General features: G+C 38.7%; 1 protein-coding gene across 11 annotated transcripts in view; it reads right to left on the bottom strand.

Annotated features, from left to right (window-relative positions):
- Positions 1 to 2,930: 2,930 nt before the first annotated feature.
- Positions 2,931 to 19,815, bottom strand: part of LDB2 (LIM domain binding 2) — a 218,120-nt gene continuing 201,235 nt past the window's right edge. The window contains exons 6-9 of one of the 11 annotated variants that reach the window (XM_069856296.1): positions 14,248 to 14,371; positions 12,963 to 13,114; positions 6,878 to 7,023; positions 4,065 to 4,200 (exon numbers count right to left, since the gene is read on the bottom strand). In XM_069856296.1, coding sequence (XP_069712397.1) covers positions 6,916 to 7,023; positions 12,963 to 13,114; positions 14,248 to 14,371 — 384 coding nt within the window. In that variant the 3' untranslated portion in view covers positions 4,065 to 4,200; positions 6,878 to 6,915. Of the gene's footprint in view, positions 4,236 to 6,877; positions 7,024 to 12,962; positions 13,115 to 14,247; positions 14,372 to 19,815 lie in introns of all 11 variants that reach the window. The other 10 variants (XM_069856299.1, XM_069856298.1, XM_069856300.1 and 7 more) reach the window with 10 other exon arrangements.

Raw genomic sequence — 19,815 nt, 5'->3', positions numbered from 1 at the left:
CCTTTCCATTCAGTAGTTTCTATCCCATCTACCCCCATATCTTTCTGCACACTTCAAGACTGATTCTCCTTGGCAGCTCTCTGGTAATGGGTACTTTTGCTCTGTTCCACAGGGATGCGAGTTGGTTACGCTTCTCAATGTGTGAGAGTAGTACCTTTTCCAGGACTAAGGTTAGAAATCAGTCGCTTCTGACTTTCACAAAGCCCTATGATACTGTGAGCATACAAATGATAGCTATATCTCCCAAAGTCCCTTCTGAATTGAATTATCCTCATCTTTATTACATTCATACATACTGAGGCAAAGATGACAAGACCTGAGGACACCTTCTTTCTGCAAAGCTGCAAACAATGCTTATTCTTGCTTGTTGTGAAAAGAGAGAAAGAAGGAGCTTTAAGAACTGAAATGTTCTCATGAGGGGCAGCTGGTGCGACCAGCTGGTGAGTCGTATGAGTTGGAAGATCCCTGAGAAGGGGACTTTGCTGACCCAAGACCAAGAAAAAAAAACCCAAACAACAATTCCAAAACAAAGCAATTCAAAGAATAACTGAAACACCAGGGCTTATGATTCTTTCATGGTCCAAGTTCTTTGTAACAGCAACCAGCTTCGTTATCAGTGTTCTTACTCAGTCACCTTACTAAATATACAATTCTGCTTTTCTAAGTAAACTCCTGGAATTTCCTCCCTCTGATTTGCGAGCTTACTTCTCAGGGCCAGTATTTCCCTCCATTTAGCTAAAACAAACAAGAACTTTCTCTTTGAAAGTATTTCAGCAGCATGAGATAAACTTCCTGCTTTTAATAATTGCAGGGCTCCCCAGAGGAACGTGTCAACAACATTATTTCCTTCCAAAGTCTAAGAGAGATACAGTGTTCTTGTAGGTGGCAAGATTAGATTAAAGTAAAATTAACTGCCGGTTTCAAGCTTTCATTCTTCAGGCAGCAACCTCAGCTCTCAGGAACATGTCACCTCAACTCACCTGTGATGTTTATTCACCTTTCTCACTTCTCTGCATCAGGTGGTCATGGAGCGCACCAAAGCCGCAACCGACAACCAAAAGGCATAAAATCCAGTACTGAATGCAATTACTGTGTCTTAATTCCCTACCTGCAGGGGGTGTTCCTGAGGACAGGGCACACTGGAAGATATAGGATCACAGGTTTTGTCTTGATGAGAATACCATGTAATTTGAAACATGGTAAGTATATCCCATGCAGCATCCTAGGGCATGGGGATGAAGGAAGTAGAAATGCTGAGACTGTGGTCAGCTGCTGTACATCTCAAACCACTTCACTGAGCTGGTCCATTTGAACATTTTATTTTATGAATAAATAAGTGAATAAATAAAATCAGCCAGCTCCATTTGTTATTCATCCTAACCACAATAGGGTGGATTGATAGCTTGTAGAAGGGGCTTTTGAAGAGATATGGAGAAAGTGACCTTCCAGATTAATCCAAGGACAGCACTCTAAGGAGCCTCTTACCCATTTTTCAAGCATTCCTATGTTTATTTACTGAAACAACAAGAGTAATATGGCATCATAAATCTTTTAAAAATTGAAATATTAGTGCTAGTCTTGAAAGATTAATAATAAGGAACGCCTTTTAGACTGTACTCACAGAAATGTAATATGAATGATTAGTGTTTTTGAACATTAGAATTACAGTGTGTAATTGTAATGTTATAGCAGCTATATAGGAGCCAGTGATCCCTTAATGGAATACATTGTGAATTTAATTATTTACATGGAAAAATCAGGGCTGATATAGTCACTGAATTATAGATTTACTGTTTCCTATATCCTGCAAGTGTTATGAAGGAGTAGCATTGCTACCAATGCAGATACGCTCAGTCCATATTTGTTAGGCTTAAGCTCTACCCTGCAGTAGGTCGGCTTTTGTGTCACTCACCCTAGCTTCCTGCAAGGTGCCAAAATTCACCGAATGAGGATTTTGCTTGCAGGTGAACAGGGCCCACATCAGAGGCTCAGGTTCATTCTCCAGGCAACAAGGGAGCTGTCTCCTACTGAAGAACCGAGTGGCCAGACAGGGTGCTTTTTCATGTATTTCTTCTGTAATGGTGGTTTCAAAAATATTTAGTGGAACCACATCCAGAAAAAGCATGCTGAAAAAATACATATATACACTTGGAAGACGCATTTCCCTAGAGTGGTTTCTGGGTACACTTAGAGAAACAACCCAGGAGTTCTTCAGATAGTTTTATAGTAACAGTAATATTAAAAGTACAGTTTCAGTCAAGAGCAAAACATTGTAGCCCTGCACAAAAGGCAAGATCACATAACTTCACTATCTCTGTGTTGGTAATTCTCCCTGTGAGTACTTGCCACCAGCAGGGTGCACCTTGCAGGGCTTCTCAGCTGCCTTGGGATGCAGACGGGTGTCTCTGTGCTTCACAGCTCAGCCAAGCATCTTCACACACCAGGCTGTATTCAGAGCAGCTGTACCAGTCCAGAGGTTTTGCTTGCTCCTGTGAACAACTGATTCGATATCAAAGGGAAGAAAGAAGATTTTTTTAAACCCTCTCAGCCCCAACTGAGGGACTTCGTGTAAAACTATCAGACAGAATTCACCAGGGTGGAAATCCTCGTTCTGATAAGCCCCAACCCTGGGAGGGAAGTGATGCAAAGTTCAGGATGGAGCTGCACTTGCTGGATGCCCTGCACTCCCTTGTGTTTGGCTTTTTTTTTCCTGCTGTTACTGACCTGTTGTGTTTCACCTCATTAATAAATAAAAAAAAAGCATCTAACCAAATCGAGCTGTAAGCGATTCACACCTAAACTACAGACTTCCCTTTTTGCTGGAAAAATATTGTAATTCAGTGAAACACTAATTCTAAAAATTCCTAGTGCATGATTCTGCAAATGGGTGTGTCTTCTGCATGCGAGGAACTGTAAATGCACTATATAAAAGCATATTTGTTAACACAGTTTATTGGCACACTTATTGGCAAAGCATACATAAAATACAGTTGTATTATATAACACACTGACTCACTGTGTCTTTACATGATGAACTGAACATATTAATATGTAAATGAAAAAATTAGTTACTTTTATAAAGTTTCACATAAATACACCGGAATAAAAAAAAAGTAAACCAAAAAATGGTTTAAGGACTTTACAAAAATATTATACAAGAAATATACTATAAAAAGAAATAACAACAAAGCCAACTCAGATACAATAATAAAAACACAAAAGTTTTAGATTTATTAAGCTGCCCACAAAGTTAATGGATTACATGGCTTTAAAATATCTGGATCAACAGCAATTTTACAAAGCATAAACTCTCATAGGACTGGGTGTCTTTTTCCACATAAAAATATTTCTCATGTCTTTGATGAAAAAAAGACATTTCTTGTTTCAGCATTTTTAATAAAGGATGGAAAGAGTATCTACCAGCATCAACTAAATGTAAATTCAAAATGCTGGATCCTTTAAATGATTAACCAATGAAGAAAAGTTAAAGAAAGAACAAAAGTTACTTTAAATTACTTTTCCTTAAAAGCTGATTTTTTTCTGAAACAAGAAATTTCAGGTGCAAGTTGAAAAGCAGAAAATATATTACAATTGTAAAAAGTTTTACATAGTTACGTTACTGAGATCCTGAGCACTGATGACTTGTTAAAATATGGCCATTGTTTAATGAGGAAAAAAACCAGCCCCTTCCAATAAAATGCATTGTCAGAAATTTGCCATAAGATGCTATTTAATTTTCAATTATATTAATTGAGGTCAGTGCCAGTATCATGTTGTATGTGAATGCTTCCAAGAAATGTATATGGAAGCTTATACAAGAGTTTCCTTAATTAAAAAAAATCAGATAGCTTCAGTTTAGAAATAGATACTGTATCCATTAAAATGTGTCTTTTTAAATTTTATTTTAAAGAATGCTGTGAATTAATAACCCACTGACATAAGTCACAGTGGATACTGCTGCAGAATAACCTATTGGGAAGCTTGTGGTGTGGGGTTTTCAGATTTAGTCTCCTGATTAGCAGGAGGTTTGCTGTTCCATGGGCTGTTATTTCCCAGTGCAGGTGAATTGTTGAAATCTTCATCATCATCCATGCCATTTGCTGCATCATACTGTGTATTCTCTAATCTAGTGATAAGCCTTTCGTCTTCATCCCCAAATTCGCCTCCCATCAGAGTTGGTTCTCCTACCACCATCACATCCTGTGAACAGCACCCAATATTTGTTATATGGAAACCTTGAGAGAGAAAAAATCAACTTAAAAAAATTATGTTAGAGAATTTGCATCTCTTATCTTTGTGATATTTGAACAACAGAGTTAAAAGTTCCTGCATACCAGGAACCAGGTGAAAGGCTTACACTTTATTTCTAATTTAAATGAAAAACTGTAACACAACTCTCTAGCCGCATGCTCATGGCTCTGGATCTCAAAAAACCCAGAACTCAAAAGCAGGTAGACTGGAAATTGTGCATTAATTGAAGCAAATAAGCAGGCTACGAGACTGTCTTAGACTTTATCCAGTAATTCTTTCCTGAGCCATTTTATTTGGAAAGGCACCAGGGTGCATCTCAGTTGCAACTCGGTGATATGCATATTTTAGAAGTAGTTTAAAAGAAACCACATTGCTTATCCTCAGACTTCTCAAATGTGTAGCACAGCACTCTAATAAAGATGGTAACTCTCTTATCCATAGCCAGCCAAGCCCTTTTTTCGCATCCAATATACTTGACATTCTGCTACTTAATTATGGTAATTAATTTAGGTAAAGTTTTCGATAAAAACAATGTTCACACTGATTTGACAATTTGCATAGCTAATTAAGTCATTAGAAAAAACCTGCTGATTGCCAACAAGCCCTGAATTTACCATCTGTTATTTCATGGTGCCTGTCACCTAACTCCATGTAGGCAACCCTGCCGCCAATCTGTGCAGTAAGAGGACCAATCTGTCCAGCTGGTACCATAAAAGGAAGATGAAGAGTGCTAATTATAATTACACTGATGAAGCTAGTAGTCATCAGAAGCTGAAGCATGCAAGAAAGAAAGAATTCATCTAATCACTGCTTTAAGTACAAGTTGTCCTTCCATGAACAAGTAAACCGCCTACTGTACTCTACTGCATCACACATTTACTGCAAAAAACCTAACCAGCATGGGATAGAAAGGTGCAAACTTGAGATTGGAAAGCAAAAGTGCAAAGCCAGAGAGCTCTCTTGTTCTCTCTGTTCAACGGAGAATCAGGCTGCTGCGCTAATCATCAAAGAAATATGTGGGATGCATCTTTTCATGCAGCTCAGGTGGCAGAGCATCAGCTAGCATTTGGTAAAAGTGCAGTAATTCCAGATGTCTAGCTTTATACCTGCTGATTTAACAAGCCTTTCTAAGAATCTTAGCGAACAACAGATTCATGTTTTAAAGATCTGTTTCTTCTGATGAAGGTACAAGCATTTGTTAAGAGCAAACAGAATACAAATGTTTGCATTCAATAATGTTTCTTTTTGTACTTCCTTCATCATGAAACAATACAAATTATTGTCTGTAAGTATTTACACTGTTACTTGATATCCCTCAGCAAAGGCTGACATGCTACAGAAGAATGATTATATCACATTTTCAGCCTATGCTATGTGAAAAATTTGTGAGTAGATGGAAACTGTTACATGATATCTTCTTTACATTGTCCATATTTTATGATTCTATATATTCATAAAATATCAGGTTAAATAAAACTCACACACAGCTTTGCAACATAGAAGTTTAAAAGTCAAAGGTGTCTATAGCCATAAGTTTACCCTAATTTATTTCATCCCTCTAAAGAACAGACAATGTATAGTGTGCACTGCTGAACCAGACCTGACCCCATTGTACTGCGAGAGCATTAATGATAAGAAAGACCTGGCAGAGGACAGCAAGTTGGGTTTGAGCGTGCAGCGTGATGTGGCAGGCAAAAGGGACCACAGTGACTGGAATACAGAATCACAGACTGAGGTGGCAACAGTTCCTCTTACTTCAATTCTCGTGACTATGGACCTCAAGTTCTTCCTGTTGCCATATCAGCAAGAGGTTGGCAACTTGGATGAGACTTAGAGAAGCACCTGAAAAATAACTGTGGGGCTAGAACAGCTGGCTGGGGAGGCCACGGGAAAGAATTGAATATGTATTACATCCACCAAATCATTGGGAGGGGTAAATATGCTTAACAGCTGCAAGTGCTGAAAGGAAGAGGATTGCTTTAGGCCAATCTGATGAGATGTAAACTAGGTTACTAAGGTGACCTTAAGTAAATAAACAAGTAACCCCAATTGCTAAAACAATAATCCTGTTACTGAGAGCTGCAGACTGAGGATTAATGACCCCATAGGAAAGGTGCTAGCTTTGCCGCTCAGGTCAGCTGACACTGGGCTGGGAAAAATCTCAGTTTGTGGTAGGAAACATTCATGCATCAGTGGGGTGATGCTGAATGACCTTTTCTTTCCAGCTCTAATTTCTCAGATTCTCTGCAAATATTATCCCTTTAATATAACAACATCCACTGAGAGGACAGTTTGCACTTATATTTCTCTCCATGCTATTGAGTATCTCCCTCTCTTTCGCAGGGAATTAAGCTATAGTTATATTGAGGTTAGTGGAGTTGACCCTCCTTCTATTTAAAAGATAGATATCACAGCATTAGTTACAGGACATTTTAAAAAAAATAATGTATATATTCTTGACAAGTCTGCCCTTTATAGTTATATCAGGCAAAAATAGTGTCTCAGGAAGCGCACATGCTGGTTCCTCCCCAGAGAGGATTCTGCTCCTCAGACTGAAAGCTGAAGACCCCACCGAGTGCACCCCATTGAACCTCCACTCACTAGATCCCGTGCAATGACCACCAACCTCTGAGGAGGACTGGAAGTGACTCCTTTTAGAGCCCCTCAATGCTTCTCCTTAAATTGGCCAGTGGGGGTCACTGCTGTTGAATGACACAAGGCTCCATCCCTCCCAGGGTTGAGGCTGCAGCTCTGGAGTGCTCCTAGCTCCTGCTCATGGAGTGAGAAGCAGAATCCAAGAATTAAACCCTAGTCTCTTGCACGGCAGTACACACTGCTATGGCCTAGTTATGGTAGTACATATTTATCTAGATTAGTTTAAAAAAGTTTTAGACTGTAGTCACTCAATCTTATTAATTTACTCTGTGATTAGAAACAACATTTTTGGTCAAGAAATGTCTCATCATAGTAAAATATGGTTGCAGTGAAGCACCGTAAATAAAGCAGCGGATGTTTTACATAATATGATGGAAATGTGTTATTTAGTAATATAACCACAAAAGCAGTTTCATGTATATCATACTTTTCATCCTGAAATAACCCTAGTTGCCATCCAAGCTTAAATTGATACATATATACTAAACACAGAGATCACTTAATACACAACTCAAGTGCAAGTACTTCTAATTAACAGACTGGTCATTTCTCAAGCTCCGTCTTTCTATACTAGCCTCAAAGTTTAGCTCTGCTATGCCCAGTTATGTAGAAGAACTTTTTAACCTGGGACTTTAAGGATAATCCAATGGCTAAAAAAGGTCTTACTGGAGTTTGGAGGTAAAAATATGTGGTAGGCCATGTACAATTCCCCATCCCTATGCCATCCTTGCTGCTGTTAATACGTAGCCCCACTCAGTGCGTTACTGTGATTAATTCATAGCTCAGGTGTCACAGGCCTCAGAAGATGACAAACAATGCTTCAAAAGCTGGAGACAATAAAAAATGTAATTGTCTCCTTATCTCCTTGCCACAAAAAACTATTAATGACTGAGAGAGCCATTGCTGACCATTCATAATGGTCACTGCCTCCAAGACAAAAACATTGGACTGACATTGGTGTTGAACCGGTCTATAGAAACAGAACTGACATTTTAATTTGGTTTCAGAGTAAACACTTTCTAGAGGAAAACAGTTATCTTTCACATCTCATCATAGTCCTCTCTGTTAACTTGACATTCTGGTCTTGTTCAGAATATTTTTCCTAAAGTGCAACAACTAGAAATCAATTTGTTCACTCTTGTCTTCTTATGGCTAAATCTTAGATTCTGAATTACACAGTTCTGAGACATGGGAATCTTCTGACACTAAACTTCTGTCCCTGGAACTGTACCTACATCCACTACAAACCACCTAAACCTACCCCATATCTAAAACACCTAAGAGATTGTATTGTTCCCTTCCACCTCAGCAGGTTTGTTTATGGATTTGGCTTTTGAGAAGCTTACAGAGAACTACAAAGAGAAAGAGAGATTATTGAGGTATGTAACTCACAGAATGCAAAGAGTCTCTAATTAAGACTCTGGATGTAACAAAGGACATTTGATTTACTTAATGGCATGTAGTGATATTTCATTCTTCCCAACACAAATGATACTTCACTGGGTTCAAGGTTAAAGTATTACACTCAACAGGATTTTCATCAGTAAATGAAAGCAAAATCTGTCTACTAATTTTTATGGTTATGACTGGGAGCAGGGTAGACCAATGGTTTTAAGAGTCTGTGAGAGTTGTATATCATTGTGAAATTCCCAAATTCAAACAGATCAAAATGGATCGATGTGCACATTTTTTACTAAACTTAATAGAAAGCTACATCTAAGCGATATTGTTGTAAGAACCTCCTCTGATGATCTTGCATATGCCTGTAATCCACACATCAGAGTGTACAAGTCACTGCTGTATGTATGAGGGTCCAGGCTTGCAAGAAAGTCTTATCTGAAACAGAAGAATATGCAAAAAGGCAAAGGAATACAATTTCACCTGTAAAGAGGCTTGAAAACTGAGACTTGGGAAAACACTGCAGCTAGCTTCAAATATTAGAGGAAATCAGTGCTGCATAAGTGTTAAGACAGTGACACCCCCAAATTCGATAACTAATTCCTTTAAAATCATAGGAAAGCCAACATTAGAAAGGCAGATTTTCTACCAGCCTTGCAGAAGGAGTCTTGCCCATCTTTGCTCTTTGTTTGGATGAAAGAGGAAAGTGGTAATTCCAGGTTCTGCACAATGAGTTAATGTTTCTTCCAAAGATCAGATGTGATGGAGAACGTGAACAAATCGAAGAAAAGTTCAAATGACTGTCATCTGCTAAGACAAAGACAGCTGAGTGAACTACAGTTTCTGGGCCCCTGTTCTGTCAACTTTTTTTATGCATTGAAAAAAGGCAATGCATCTGTGGAAATCACTGGAAGTATTGAGCCTGCACCAGTGAGAATCTGAGAGAAGAAAACTTCTGGTGAGAAACATGTTTTTTTATTTGTGCTATTGGAGGGACTTTAACGGCACTTGGTTCTACTTCCAACAGATCACAGCATGTTGCCTTAGCACTTACAGATTCAAGTAAAAAGAATCACTGGACAAGTAATAGGCCAACCTAGGCATGAGTTGTACAGTGCAATCATGCAGCACATTGGCTAACTACATTTGTTTTAAGAACGTAGGAAATATGTACTCTTTAGGAAAAGTATTAAACAAGGGACTTGGGCAGGAAGAGCCACATTTAAAAGAGGAGATGCTGAAGATCTGCAACCTGTAGTATGAGAACTAACAGAATCACAGAAACCAGATTATAAAGGAAAATGAGTGCATTAGAGAGCAAGTGACTGTTGAAAGGGCAAACCTTTGTATTCCGTATAGTAGGGTTTAAAAAGTATAAAAAATAGAGATATGAGGATACACTGAGACTGCTACTTTTTGAATTTCTGATAAGAGGCAAGATGCATACCCACCCACTGGCAGAGATCCTTAAGATGCTTTTGAAGACTGTGTTATTAAAGATGGATCAGAATGCGACAACATAGTCAAAGTGCTAATAAATTTAAGGTAACACAAAAGGCACAAATGATAGTGATTGATTAGGCTTCTGCAAATGAACTTCAGGGTGCAGGGCCCATCTGACCCATGAAGGAAAATAGAACCACATCATTTCGCTTTCTGGGCTTGACTCTGTATTGTTAGCACTGTCCCTGCCTGAAGAATCGATCAGAAAATGAGCAGGTAGAGGAAATGGCACAAACTTCTATTACTGAAGAAAGACGTGTACGTGACCAGTACTGTACCAACTCCTTGATGAAGGTTTGCTTAGCCCCATGTATTTATCTCAGTATCTGGAAGGGGTTGTAGAAAATGACAAATCTCTCTAAGTTTCAAGCTTTGTCATAGCTGATAGTATTCCAGCTGCTTTCAAGTCACTGTCCTGAACACAGAAAATTTGCCTCTCTGGACACGAAGACCTCATTAAAGAAACAGAAGTTATGGTGGGGGAGAGAAATCTCGTTGAGGGATATGCTAAGTTCACACATTTTTTGGAGTGTACACAGCATTTCTGTAGGAGCAAAACTAAATAATTACTAATGTCTTAAACCAAGAAACATTACACAGAATAGAGGCTGAGGAAACATTTTCTGAGCACCATTAATTTACTATCAAAGAAAGACCAACACAGGACCGTAAAAGTGAGAGGAAATTAAGAGTTAGATTATTTTATGGTGGACAGGTTGTCTGTCTTTATTAGATGGGAAGAAGTGACTGGAGAAAAAAGGGAAGTTGTAGTACACGACTTAATATTAGTCCAGACTGAATATGGATATGAGCTCACTGTTAGAGTTCTCCAGAGAAGATGATGGGAAAAATGGAACTGAAACTAGCTCTGTTTATGTCAGTTATCTGGACAGAATATCCTCTTCTCTAATAATAACGAGGGAAATGCTTTTAACACTGAAAATGAATGAGTTTAGTAGTTTGGGGTTTTTTACTGAGTAGAAAAGTCTCATGGCTAGAAAACTCTATGGCCAAATGAAGCTTTCAGTTAGTTGAAAAATGCCAAATTTATCTTTGAGGATATCTCATCTTCTATCACATATAAGGGAAATCAAACTAGAGACTGATTCACTTTAAGGTAAAGAGAAACAGAAAGCAATGCATGCCTGTAATAAGGCCCACTTCAAAGAATACATAATTTTGAAGAAACATGGTAACATCTCTCTATTTAACTGAAAAGTGTTGAATAGTTTTACACCAAAATATCCTATTGCTAAAATTATTTTGAGTTCTGTCTACTCTACAGGGTGGCCTAACCACCAATTCCATCTGGTTTGCTATCTTTGCTGTGGGGATGATGGGAAGAGCTGTTAGTATGTCAAACTGAACAGCTAAGTATTTTCCACTGTGCAGCGGGAAGAGTCCTAAAAATGGAACTGAATCCTCCATACCAAAAAGTTTGGACCATCTTGTTACTCTGGTACAGAAAGCAAAAAATACTGATAAATATTGGCTATGCAGAATTCTGAAAGTCAATGAAGACTACAAATCCATCCCTCATAACATGATAAACTTCATCATTATGTCTCCATCAGGAAGAGTAGCCTTAACTACTTCATCTGTCAGGAGTAGCTTTTCAGTACCTGAAGTCAGTCTGAATATCAGTGGAGGTGACGGGTAACTATCAGAGGGCTGAATTACACTCAGACATCTGAGTATATGTTGCTACCACTGAAGTCAATAAGAGTCATCTCTCCAGGCAGGAGGAGGCTGAAGAGATGCAGGGGGTCAGATTCTGGTCTTACTGAACAGAACTCAGAGCAGGGAGTAGCCAAGATAAAGTGATTTTACTGTCTTTTAAAGTTGGAGACAGCAGGGAACTAGGTGGTTGCTCAGTTTTGCACCTAATTTGCTGTTCTTTTCTTAAATATGGTTCATTGATCAAAGGGGGATTCTGGCAGACACAGTCAGTGAGGCAGAGTGGCCCCTGCCACCAGGGGATCAGGTAGCTGGCCTTCTGACTGCTTTGCGCTACCAGAAAAACCCAAAGATGCCTATATTAGGGAAAGAATCTGACTCCAGGGTTGCAAGCCACGTGAAAATTTTAATATGACAAGGAGAAAATATGAGTTTAATGTACTGAAGCCCAAAACTTCTGTAAGCTAGTGGATTGCTGAACATTTGCAATTGCTAAACAAATATCGCCATTACATTTCACTGTGTTAGTCCACTCCTCTTTTTTATCTGGGTATTCAAGCTTCCTAGAAAGTGCCTGCTTTGTGCTAACAAAAGGCCTATATTCTTTGCCACACTTCAGAGGAGACCTAGCCCTTTCCTATCTGCTGATCAGAAATTCAATAAAAATCCCTGGATGTCATTCCCCAGATACCGCTTTATAGCTCTTATAGTATCAAACTAACTTCCCTAGCTTTAAAATGCATAAACTATCTCCTTATTGACTAAGGCACTCTTCGTCACAATTTGGGGTCTGACTACTCCTATACTGTAAGTAAGGCAATAAATGTGATGTTATTAAAGGGCTGGTACAGTTCTGGAAATGACTTGGTATTTTCCTTTATAATTAGGATGGCAACACTTAGAGCTAGCAAAGTAGATAAGCCGAGAACCATATCCCAGGGGATCTACCCTCTGCAACTGGAGTGGTTAGAAAAAAGGATAACCTCAACAGGTAAGTTAACTCAGAACCTGTTCCACTGAAACATCTGAACCCGGCACCAACTAGAGGGAAGGTACTAATGCAGAGAGATGAGCAATCTGTTCAGGTACAGCTGTCTTGTTCCACAGGGACCCATCCTCACTTAGCACCTGGCAGATGGAAGTCTGCAAGACTCACGCTATATCTAAAAACGCAACACCCAGTCTTAGTCCCAACGCCAGTGGGAAGACTCTCACTGACAAGAAGGGGAGATGGCCCAGGCCTTACAAAAATCACCTCTGGTCCTTAGGATACCCCTGCTTGAGGGTCATTCATTAAAGCTGCACTGCAGAACAGCTTCTTCGCATCTCTTCACTAATCCCTCAGCTTCCACAGCACACTGTGCAAGATTGCCTTTTGCCTGTGATAGTTTAGGCTCAAGAATGCACCTTCTTTACAATGCAAGGGAAGAATTAAAGCACTGTAAGTGATTCAGGCCTAAAAGGAAAGTGAGACTTACAGGTACCTGACTTGATAGACTCAGGTTTGCAGCAGCTGACTTTTTCTTGCTGTTGGTACTATTTGCATTGTTCCCAGCGCTGCTGTTGGAAGTGCTGCTGGTAGAGTTTTTCCTTTTTCTCCGTTTGGTTGTCGGTTGTCTTGTGGGTTCTGCTGCAATAAAATGGTAAGAAGAAAAGCAAATGCAGATATTGCGAGGCCTGTACTTTAACGAACCATAAGCAGAAGTGCTGTAATATCTTTTCATCTAGTTTTAAATTTCTACATTTACTAGCATTAGTACTACTAGTAGTAGTAGATTTAACATACGAACCATAAAATAGTAATTGGCTCCAAACCAGTGGAATCTGCTTTCAATTTTGTATAATGGACTAATGAAGTTTATTCTCCCAGCTTTATCTATAAGGATATTTGAAAGCATTTTACCGAAGCGAGTATCATAACTGTTAACGATTCTCAAAGTTACCACATAACTTGCTGATGGTCACAGGGCAAGCAACACTGCTTAAATAAAAATCTAGGTCCTATTCTGATGTAGGATACAGCCTCAGTTCATGCAACCAGAGACAAAGGCTAAAGGTACCCTTCTACCCTACTGCTGCCACCCATTACAGCAACTACCACTTCAGTTCCTTCTACCTCTGATGGGTGCTTCATCTTTAAAACTGCCACTTCCAAGAGAACACTTTACAGTGTGCTGAATGCCATTTCTCTGCAAGTTGTCCAAACTCAGACTGAGTCAGGACTATTACATAACTTTTCTTAAATTGGAAAAGAACAGAGGGGTAATTGTACTTTTCAAAATCTGGCCTGGGCACCCATGTGAATAGTCTTAGATACACAAATCTTTATTAACCTGAAGAAAGAGAGAATCATTATTATGAGGTGTAAGGGGAAGGAGATTAGGTTCAGGCCTGTAAATAACATTACATTAGTCTCAAAGACAATTAATTATGAATTGTAGCTGTAATTTCAGAGTCACAGCAGGAAGCTGAATTACACAAACGATGAATTCTAATGGAGCTGGTAGGCATTTTGCATTCCGTCTACACGTATTTTTGTACTAAATTATATCCTAGTCATAGTGAAACCATCTGAACGTGCACATCTATAAATCAGTTGGGTCAGGCTGAAATCATAAAACATCAGAATAATTTTCAGGCTTACTTTTGGAACAGTGCTAATTCTTATCATTTTCCTTTGAAAGTAAATTTGCAGTAAATTTTCCCACTGTTCCTATATTAATTTAACTATAAAATAAGTAAAATATTTAAAAGGAAACATACCTGGTGGGGCCACCATTCTCTGCCATTTTTGAAACAAGCAAGTCTTCAAGCAATCTCGAGGACTTAGATTGTAAGTTTTATGTCTTGACATCAGTTCCTGCATTGGCTCCAGTATTACACACAACTGGAAGAAAAAAGTCAGAATAAAATGATTTCATCCAAGCAAAGACTCAGTGTATTTACATAGCTGGGAAGTATATTTATGGCTTTTTTGTACCCTTGCTACCAGAGTATGCCATATACAGATCAGTTTAATCACACTGGGATTGCAGGATCAAGACTCTTTAACGGAGAAAAAATTTGCTCTCCATTTACTACCTTAAGAAATTTTTTAAAATAAAACAGATGAACTTCAACTGTGGTCATCCAGATTACAGAAGAGCAGAAAATTTTCAAGCAGGATTGCAAAAGCTGCAAAGATGAGTTAATAACTAATAAAATGCCTGTAATGGGTTATCTTCCTATACAGCAAAATGTACACACAGTGATCTTCTGGCCTGCTGCACTCCACAATGAAGAGGGCTGTAAACATGATCTTTTATCTTGCTATTGCATGTAAAGTAATTCAAATAATTTTGTTCCTCTCTTGTTATGACGTCTATACATTCCCATCACATAAATGACATGTTCAAGAAAGGAAGAGAAGCATTTTATTTTTCCTGTCAGCTTGAATAATCTGTTATGTCAAAGCTTAAGACTTCTGAAAACATGGAATTTCACACAAACACACTTTTTCAAATAAAGCCTTATATATTTTCTATCCGTTCACTTAATAATTAAAATCACTGTTCACTGGTTTTGACTTCTGTTAGCACAGCAGATCTAGCACAAAGAACACAGCAATCTGGTTTCTGTTTCCTCCTGTTTATCACCGCAGAATCATTTCCAGTCGGTTAAGCCTTACACAAAGCCACAGAAGACTACAGAATTGCACATATGTAATTGAGGGTTTACACTTACTTGCAGGATCTTTGGGTTTGGTCACCCTACAGGAGAAGAAAAAATACAGGTTGACCCCTAGATTCCACCTGAAATTTGCAGGGCTGGCACACAAGAGGAAAAGGATCCTTACTTGCTAACTTGGAACATTTGATAAGGAAGTAGCTGTCACAGAATACACATGGAGCCTACATGCCATTTTTAGTCACTTTTCAAAACAGAACTGCATTTAGAACAAGGGGAAGGTTTGGCTTATTTTTACTAACAGAAGTAAGGCAACAAGTTGGTCCAATTTTTAGAAGCTAGAATAGCAAATGCAGGAAGGAGTAACTTAAGCCAAGTCTTGTTTTGAGTTATTTACTTATTTTTAGCAGGTCGTGCTTGGGTTTTCTTCAGCAGGCAACATTTTCCTTCCACACTTTAACAAATATATGACATGAGGCAATTCTTCTCTCTGGGCTGCACAGTTAATCAATATTTGCTCCATTCTCCCTATGTGAACCCCACTCTCATTCATGTAAATGGAGATGCCAAGTATGCAAAGAAAATAGTTGAAAGGGAGCTGCCATGAGGACTAAGTAATTAATGCAGCATTTAAATATTATTCTGAATTGGCACTGCCTTTTGATAGGCTCTTCATTAACAGCAGTTAAAACAGAGACAACATAAAGCAGCAGGGAGAATGAAGAGCTTCAGTTTAAGGAATTATTCTTTTCCAACTGCAGAAATTGAATCTGCAGTTGCTTCATTGACTTTTTCTTACAAGAATTTTTTCATATATTTTTGCAGATAAATATCTGCAAGGTAATCTAATAGACAGAGAGTTGCTATCTGACTGCGCACTTTGGGCTCAGATTTTCATCTGGTTCAATATTCTACCAAAAGTTAAGAGCATCAGGTCCTAAAGTATGTGCAGGATTCAGTTTATGCTGTGAAAGAGGTGTTGTATTCTGAGTTCTTAGTCAATTTATTCTGAAACCTGCAGGCACTTGCTCAGGTTTCATGGGTGTTTCTGTGAGAGAGATTTGTGACCGTAATTGACACCATTGCTTTGGTTCTCAAAAGTCTGAGTTTGTGGCAGGGCTGCCTAAATTGTCTCATTATAAGCAGATAGCATGGAAAACATAGCTGCGATATTTCTTAACAAACTGTCTTGCCTGGGCAGAGCACTACACTTGCACAGCTCTACTGCTGCTGGGACTTAAAGTATGTAAATATATATGTAGGGTCTTTCAAGATTTCCTTAGGGACACTTTACTCATGACACATTTACTCCTCCATATATTTATTGTTGGCAACAAAGAGAATGTTTCTTCTTTACCATCTGGCAAAGACGTTTCCTATTGTGCACTAACACTAATGCACACAGAGAACTATGCAGTCTCTGCTGTCTGTAGATATCTTGACTGCTCATCCTGTCTATAATCTCTTTCATTTCACACACGACTAAAATGGGATACAGACCCAAAATGTAGCAATGTCTGACTGACCTCACATGCATGGACTCAAAATGACTGGGACCCCTGCACTAGGACATCAGACAGTCTCATCTCTTGGATATTTAGCAGCTTTATGGAATTGCATAAATGGATATAAACTGGAGAGGGGCAGATTTAGACTAAACATAAGGAAGAATTTCTTCACCATGAGAGTGGTGAGACACTGGCACAGGTTGCCCAGGGAAGCTGTGGATGACCCATCCCTGGAGGTGTTCAAGGCCAGGTTGGATGGGACCTTGAGCAGCCTGATTAGTGGGAGGTGTCCCTGCCCATGGCAGGGGGCTTGGAACTAGATGATCTTTAAGGTCCCTTCCAACCCAAACTATTCTATGATTCTATGAGTCTACAAATTCCTTTTCTGGTTCTGGAACCAGAGAATTCTCAAACAATTTCTCCCTCTAAAGTCTGCAAATGTAAGATCAGCTTTAGATACCTAATTAATTGGAGAGTATCACACTCTGTAGTGACAAGTCCATTTTAAATGAGTCTAGCTCATGTGAATTGGGTGCAAATGTAAAATGAAGCAGATTAACAATAACTGATATTAAATCTCACAGTCTTTTTCAGTGACCTTTGAGACCTACTTGAAATCTAAAGTTGATTCAAAACCAAATCCATGAAAGAGGAAGAGATCACGGTCCAATTATCTTACACCTGTCAGTGACAATCAGAAGCTTGTTTTTTTTCCAGAAAGCTATATTAAAAATATGGGGACAAAATGTATTTAAGAGCTAGGTTGGCCAAAATCACCTGCTGTCTTTAACTGCTAGCAAGCAGGGTAACTCACAGGCAGGTTTGACTGCCTCATTTTACAAACTGACTTCTTAAAATAAAGCTAACTAAATGTTTTACATGCTCCCACATTCATTGGTATATAGAAGCCTGACACTTAAGACTGCTTGTTCCCCACAGATCATCTAATCTCACTCTCTGAGTTACCTTTTCAAAACGTATTTTACTGTCTTTTCAAGCATTAGATAATATTAAAATGTGTGAGCCTTTACAGTAGTACTAAATAGTACTTGGAACACCAAAGAAATCGATCTCTTCTACAGGCGTTTTCTGCACAACTCAGAAATCAGTCACACAGGAAAATAACCTAAATACTTAAAGACTTTAGTGCAGTGATGAAGTATGATCACAGAAATAATAGTAATCCAGAATCTTTAATGGAAATTCTTGACGAGATGGTTAGACAGTGCTAAGCTCCACATTTAGACAACGCAAAAGGTGGGACTCATTTGCCCACAAAAAGGTCAAGCACCAGCTGAAATGCTCTTGGTTATGCTGGATCTGATCCACTCAATCTCTTCTGCTGTCACAAAAGGACACGCGGCTCCAAGCAGATGTTTCAGGCACTAGAAGGTGTCTTAAGTGCATGGGCAGTCGAACAAAGCCCAGAGTTAAAAGAAAATTCATGCTTCTTCTAGCTCTTAAAACATATTTGGAAGGATGAGTATCATAGTAGATTATGTACTTCCCCTCTGCTGTACTAAAACATACTGAAAGGACATCACATAAGGCTTAGTAACCCAATTTTATTAGAATTAGTTTCTAAATATGTTTTCTTATTTGAACTCCTCACAATGGTGTTCTGACCATTACTGTGGAATCATTGCCATTTCACTGTGGATCGCTGAGTTGGACCCAGCACTAGAGATGAACACAGTGCTTTGCAGCCAAAGAAATCATTGGCATAAAAAGTTTATATTTGTGGGCGCCTAGCACACACTGGGAGACATGCGTACATTTTGGTGCTATATAGAGTGTCAGTAATTTTGCTAGAATCCTATATGGATCCTATGGACAATTCATCAATTACAGGGCTTGGATCCAACTTGACAAAATGGTAATGTTATACCCTTGGGGCTCAGGGAGGTGAAAGTAGGGAACATAATAAAGCACTTTTTTTTTTTCCTTAGTAAAACACATCTGGAAAGATTTGATTTTTTTTTTTTAAAGATGACTAGCATTTATAGGTTTCAATAAACACTGTGTTTTAAGAAAGGAGTTATATGAGGAGATACTGGAGGCACTGCAGACGGGCATCGGAAGGTTCTAAGAATATAGCTCCACATGTAATTTCCTATAATACCTCAGTTATCAGCAGAGCCAAAATAGGCTTTTGTCAGTAAGTGGTCAGATTCATCGCCAAGATCACTCCAGTCACACCAAGAATGGATTTAAGTTCATGATTTTTGTTCTAACACTGGGTTTTTATTCTGTTCCGAGGATAGACGTGTATTCTTATAGCAGCAAAGATTAGCAGAAAGACACATATGAAAGCTCTCTTTTGTCTTACTTTTGCATACTATAAGTTTAAGTATTTTATTGCTAATTTAATTAGCAGTTATCCTCTTCAATCTCCGTGAAATCTTTTACATTTCCAGTAAGTTTTATTACACTGTTGGTGAAGGCGTTGCGGTCCTGCCGCCTCTGAGCTGCAGGTGGCAGAGCTAACCCGGCTAACAGTCTTCTGCTCACATGCTAGGAACACAAAAGAACTGCAACATTTCCATCTTTAAATGCCTTTTGCATTTTAAAGAGAATTCAGTGGGACTCGAGTTTTGCAATAACTAACGAGTTTCTTTAAAGATGGAAACGTATCTGGTCAGTGAGTGTTGGGCAGCCAATGAGTCCCAAAGCCCAGAAGCAAGTTTTTGAGGACTGTATCTTCCCATGGTTACTAGTTCTGTCTGTATAAGCAAAAGTTTCACTAACAACAATTAAAAAAAAAAGAATTACTGAAAATTTTCATGCAGATGACACTTAAAAATGTTAATATATTATTAGATGACAAAAGCTTTTCTGAATGAAACCTGCAAGGAACTTGATGAGCATCTTTCCCAAAGTTTTATTGAAATTTAATTTTAACTCTTTGATGATTGAAACTTCTCCTGGGTGAATGTCTGTATTAGTCACTTGAAAATTATATGAACCGTTGCATAGTTAAAGCTTACAGAGATTTACAACCATTACTAAAAGTGACAAAACCCCATTTGAATAGGGGTATCAGTCACTGTCTAATGTTCAGGTAGGATGATGACAGTGAAGGTATATCTGGAATACAGTGTGCACTCTTGAAAAGGTTCAGTGCTTTCTTTTAGACCTCATTTTTTGTATCCTACAC

The sequence above is a fragment of the Phaenicophaeus curvirostris genome, chromosome 4 (genome assembly GCF_032191515.1).
Source record: "Phaenicophaeus curvirostris isolate KB17595 chromosome 4, BPBGC_Pcur_1.0, whole genome shotgun sequence".
Lineage (NCBI taxonomy): Eukaryota > Metazoa > Chordata > Aves > Cuculiformes > Cuculidae > Phaenicophaeus > Phaenicophaeus curvirostris.
Note: the sequence above shows the minus strand (reverse complement) of the source record. Positions and strands in the feature narration are given on the sequence as shown.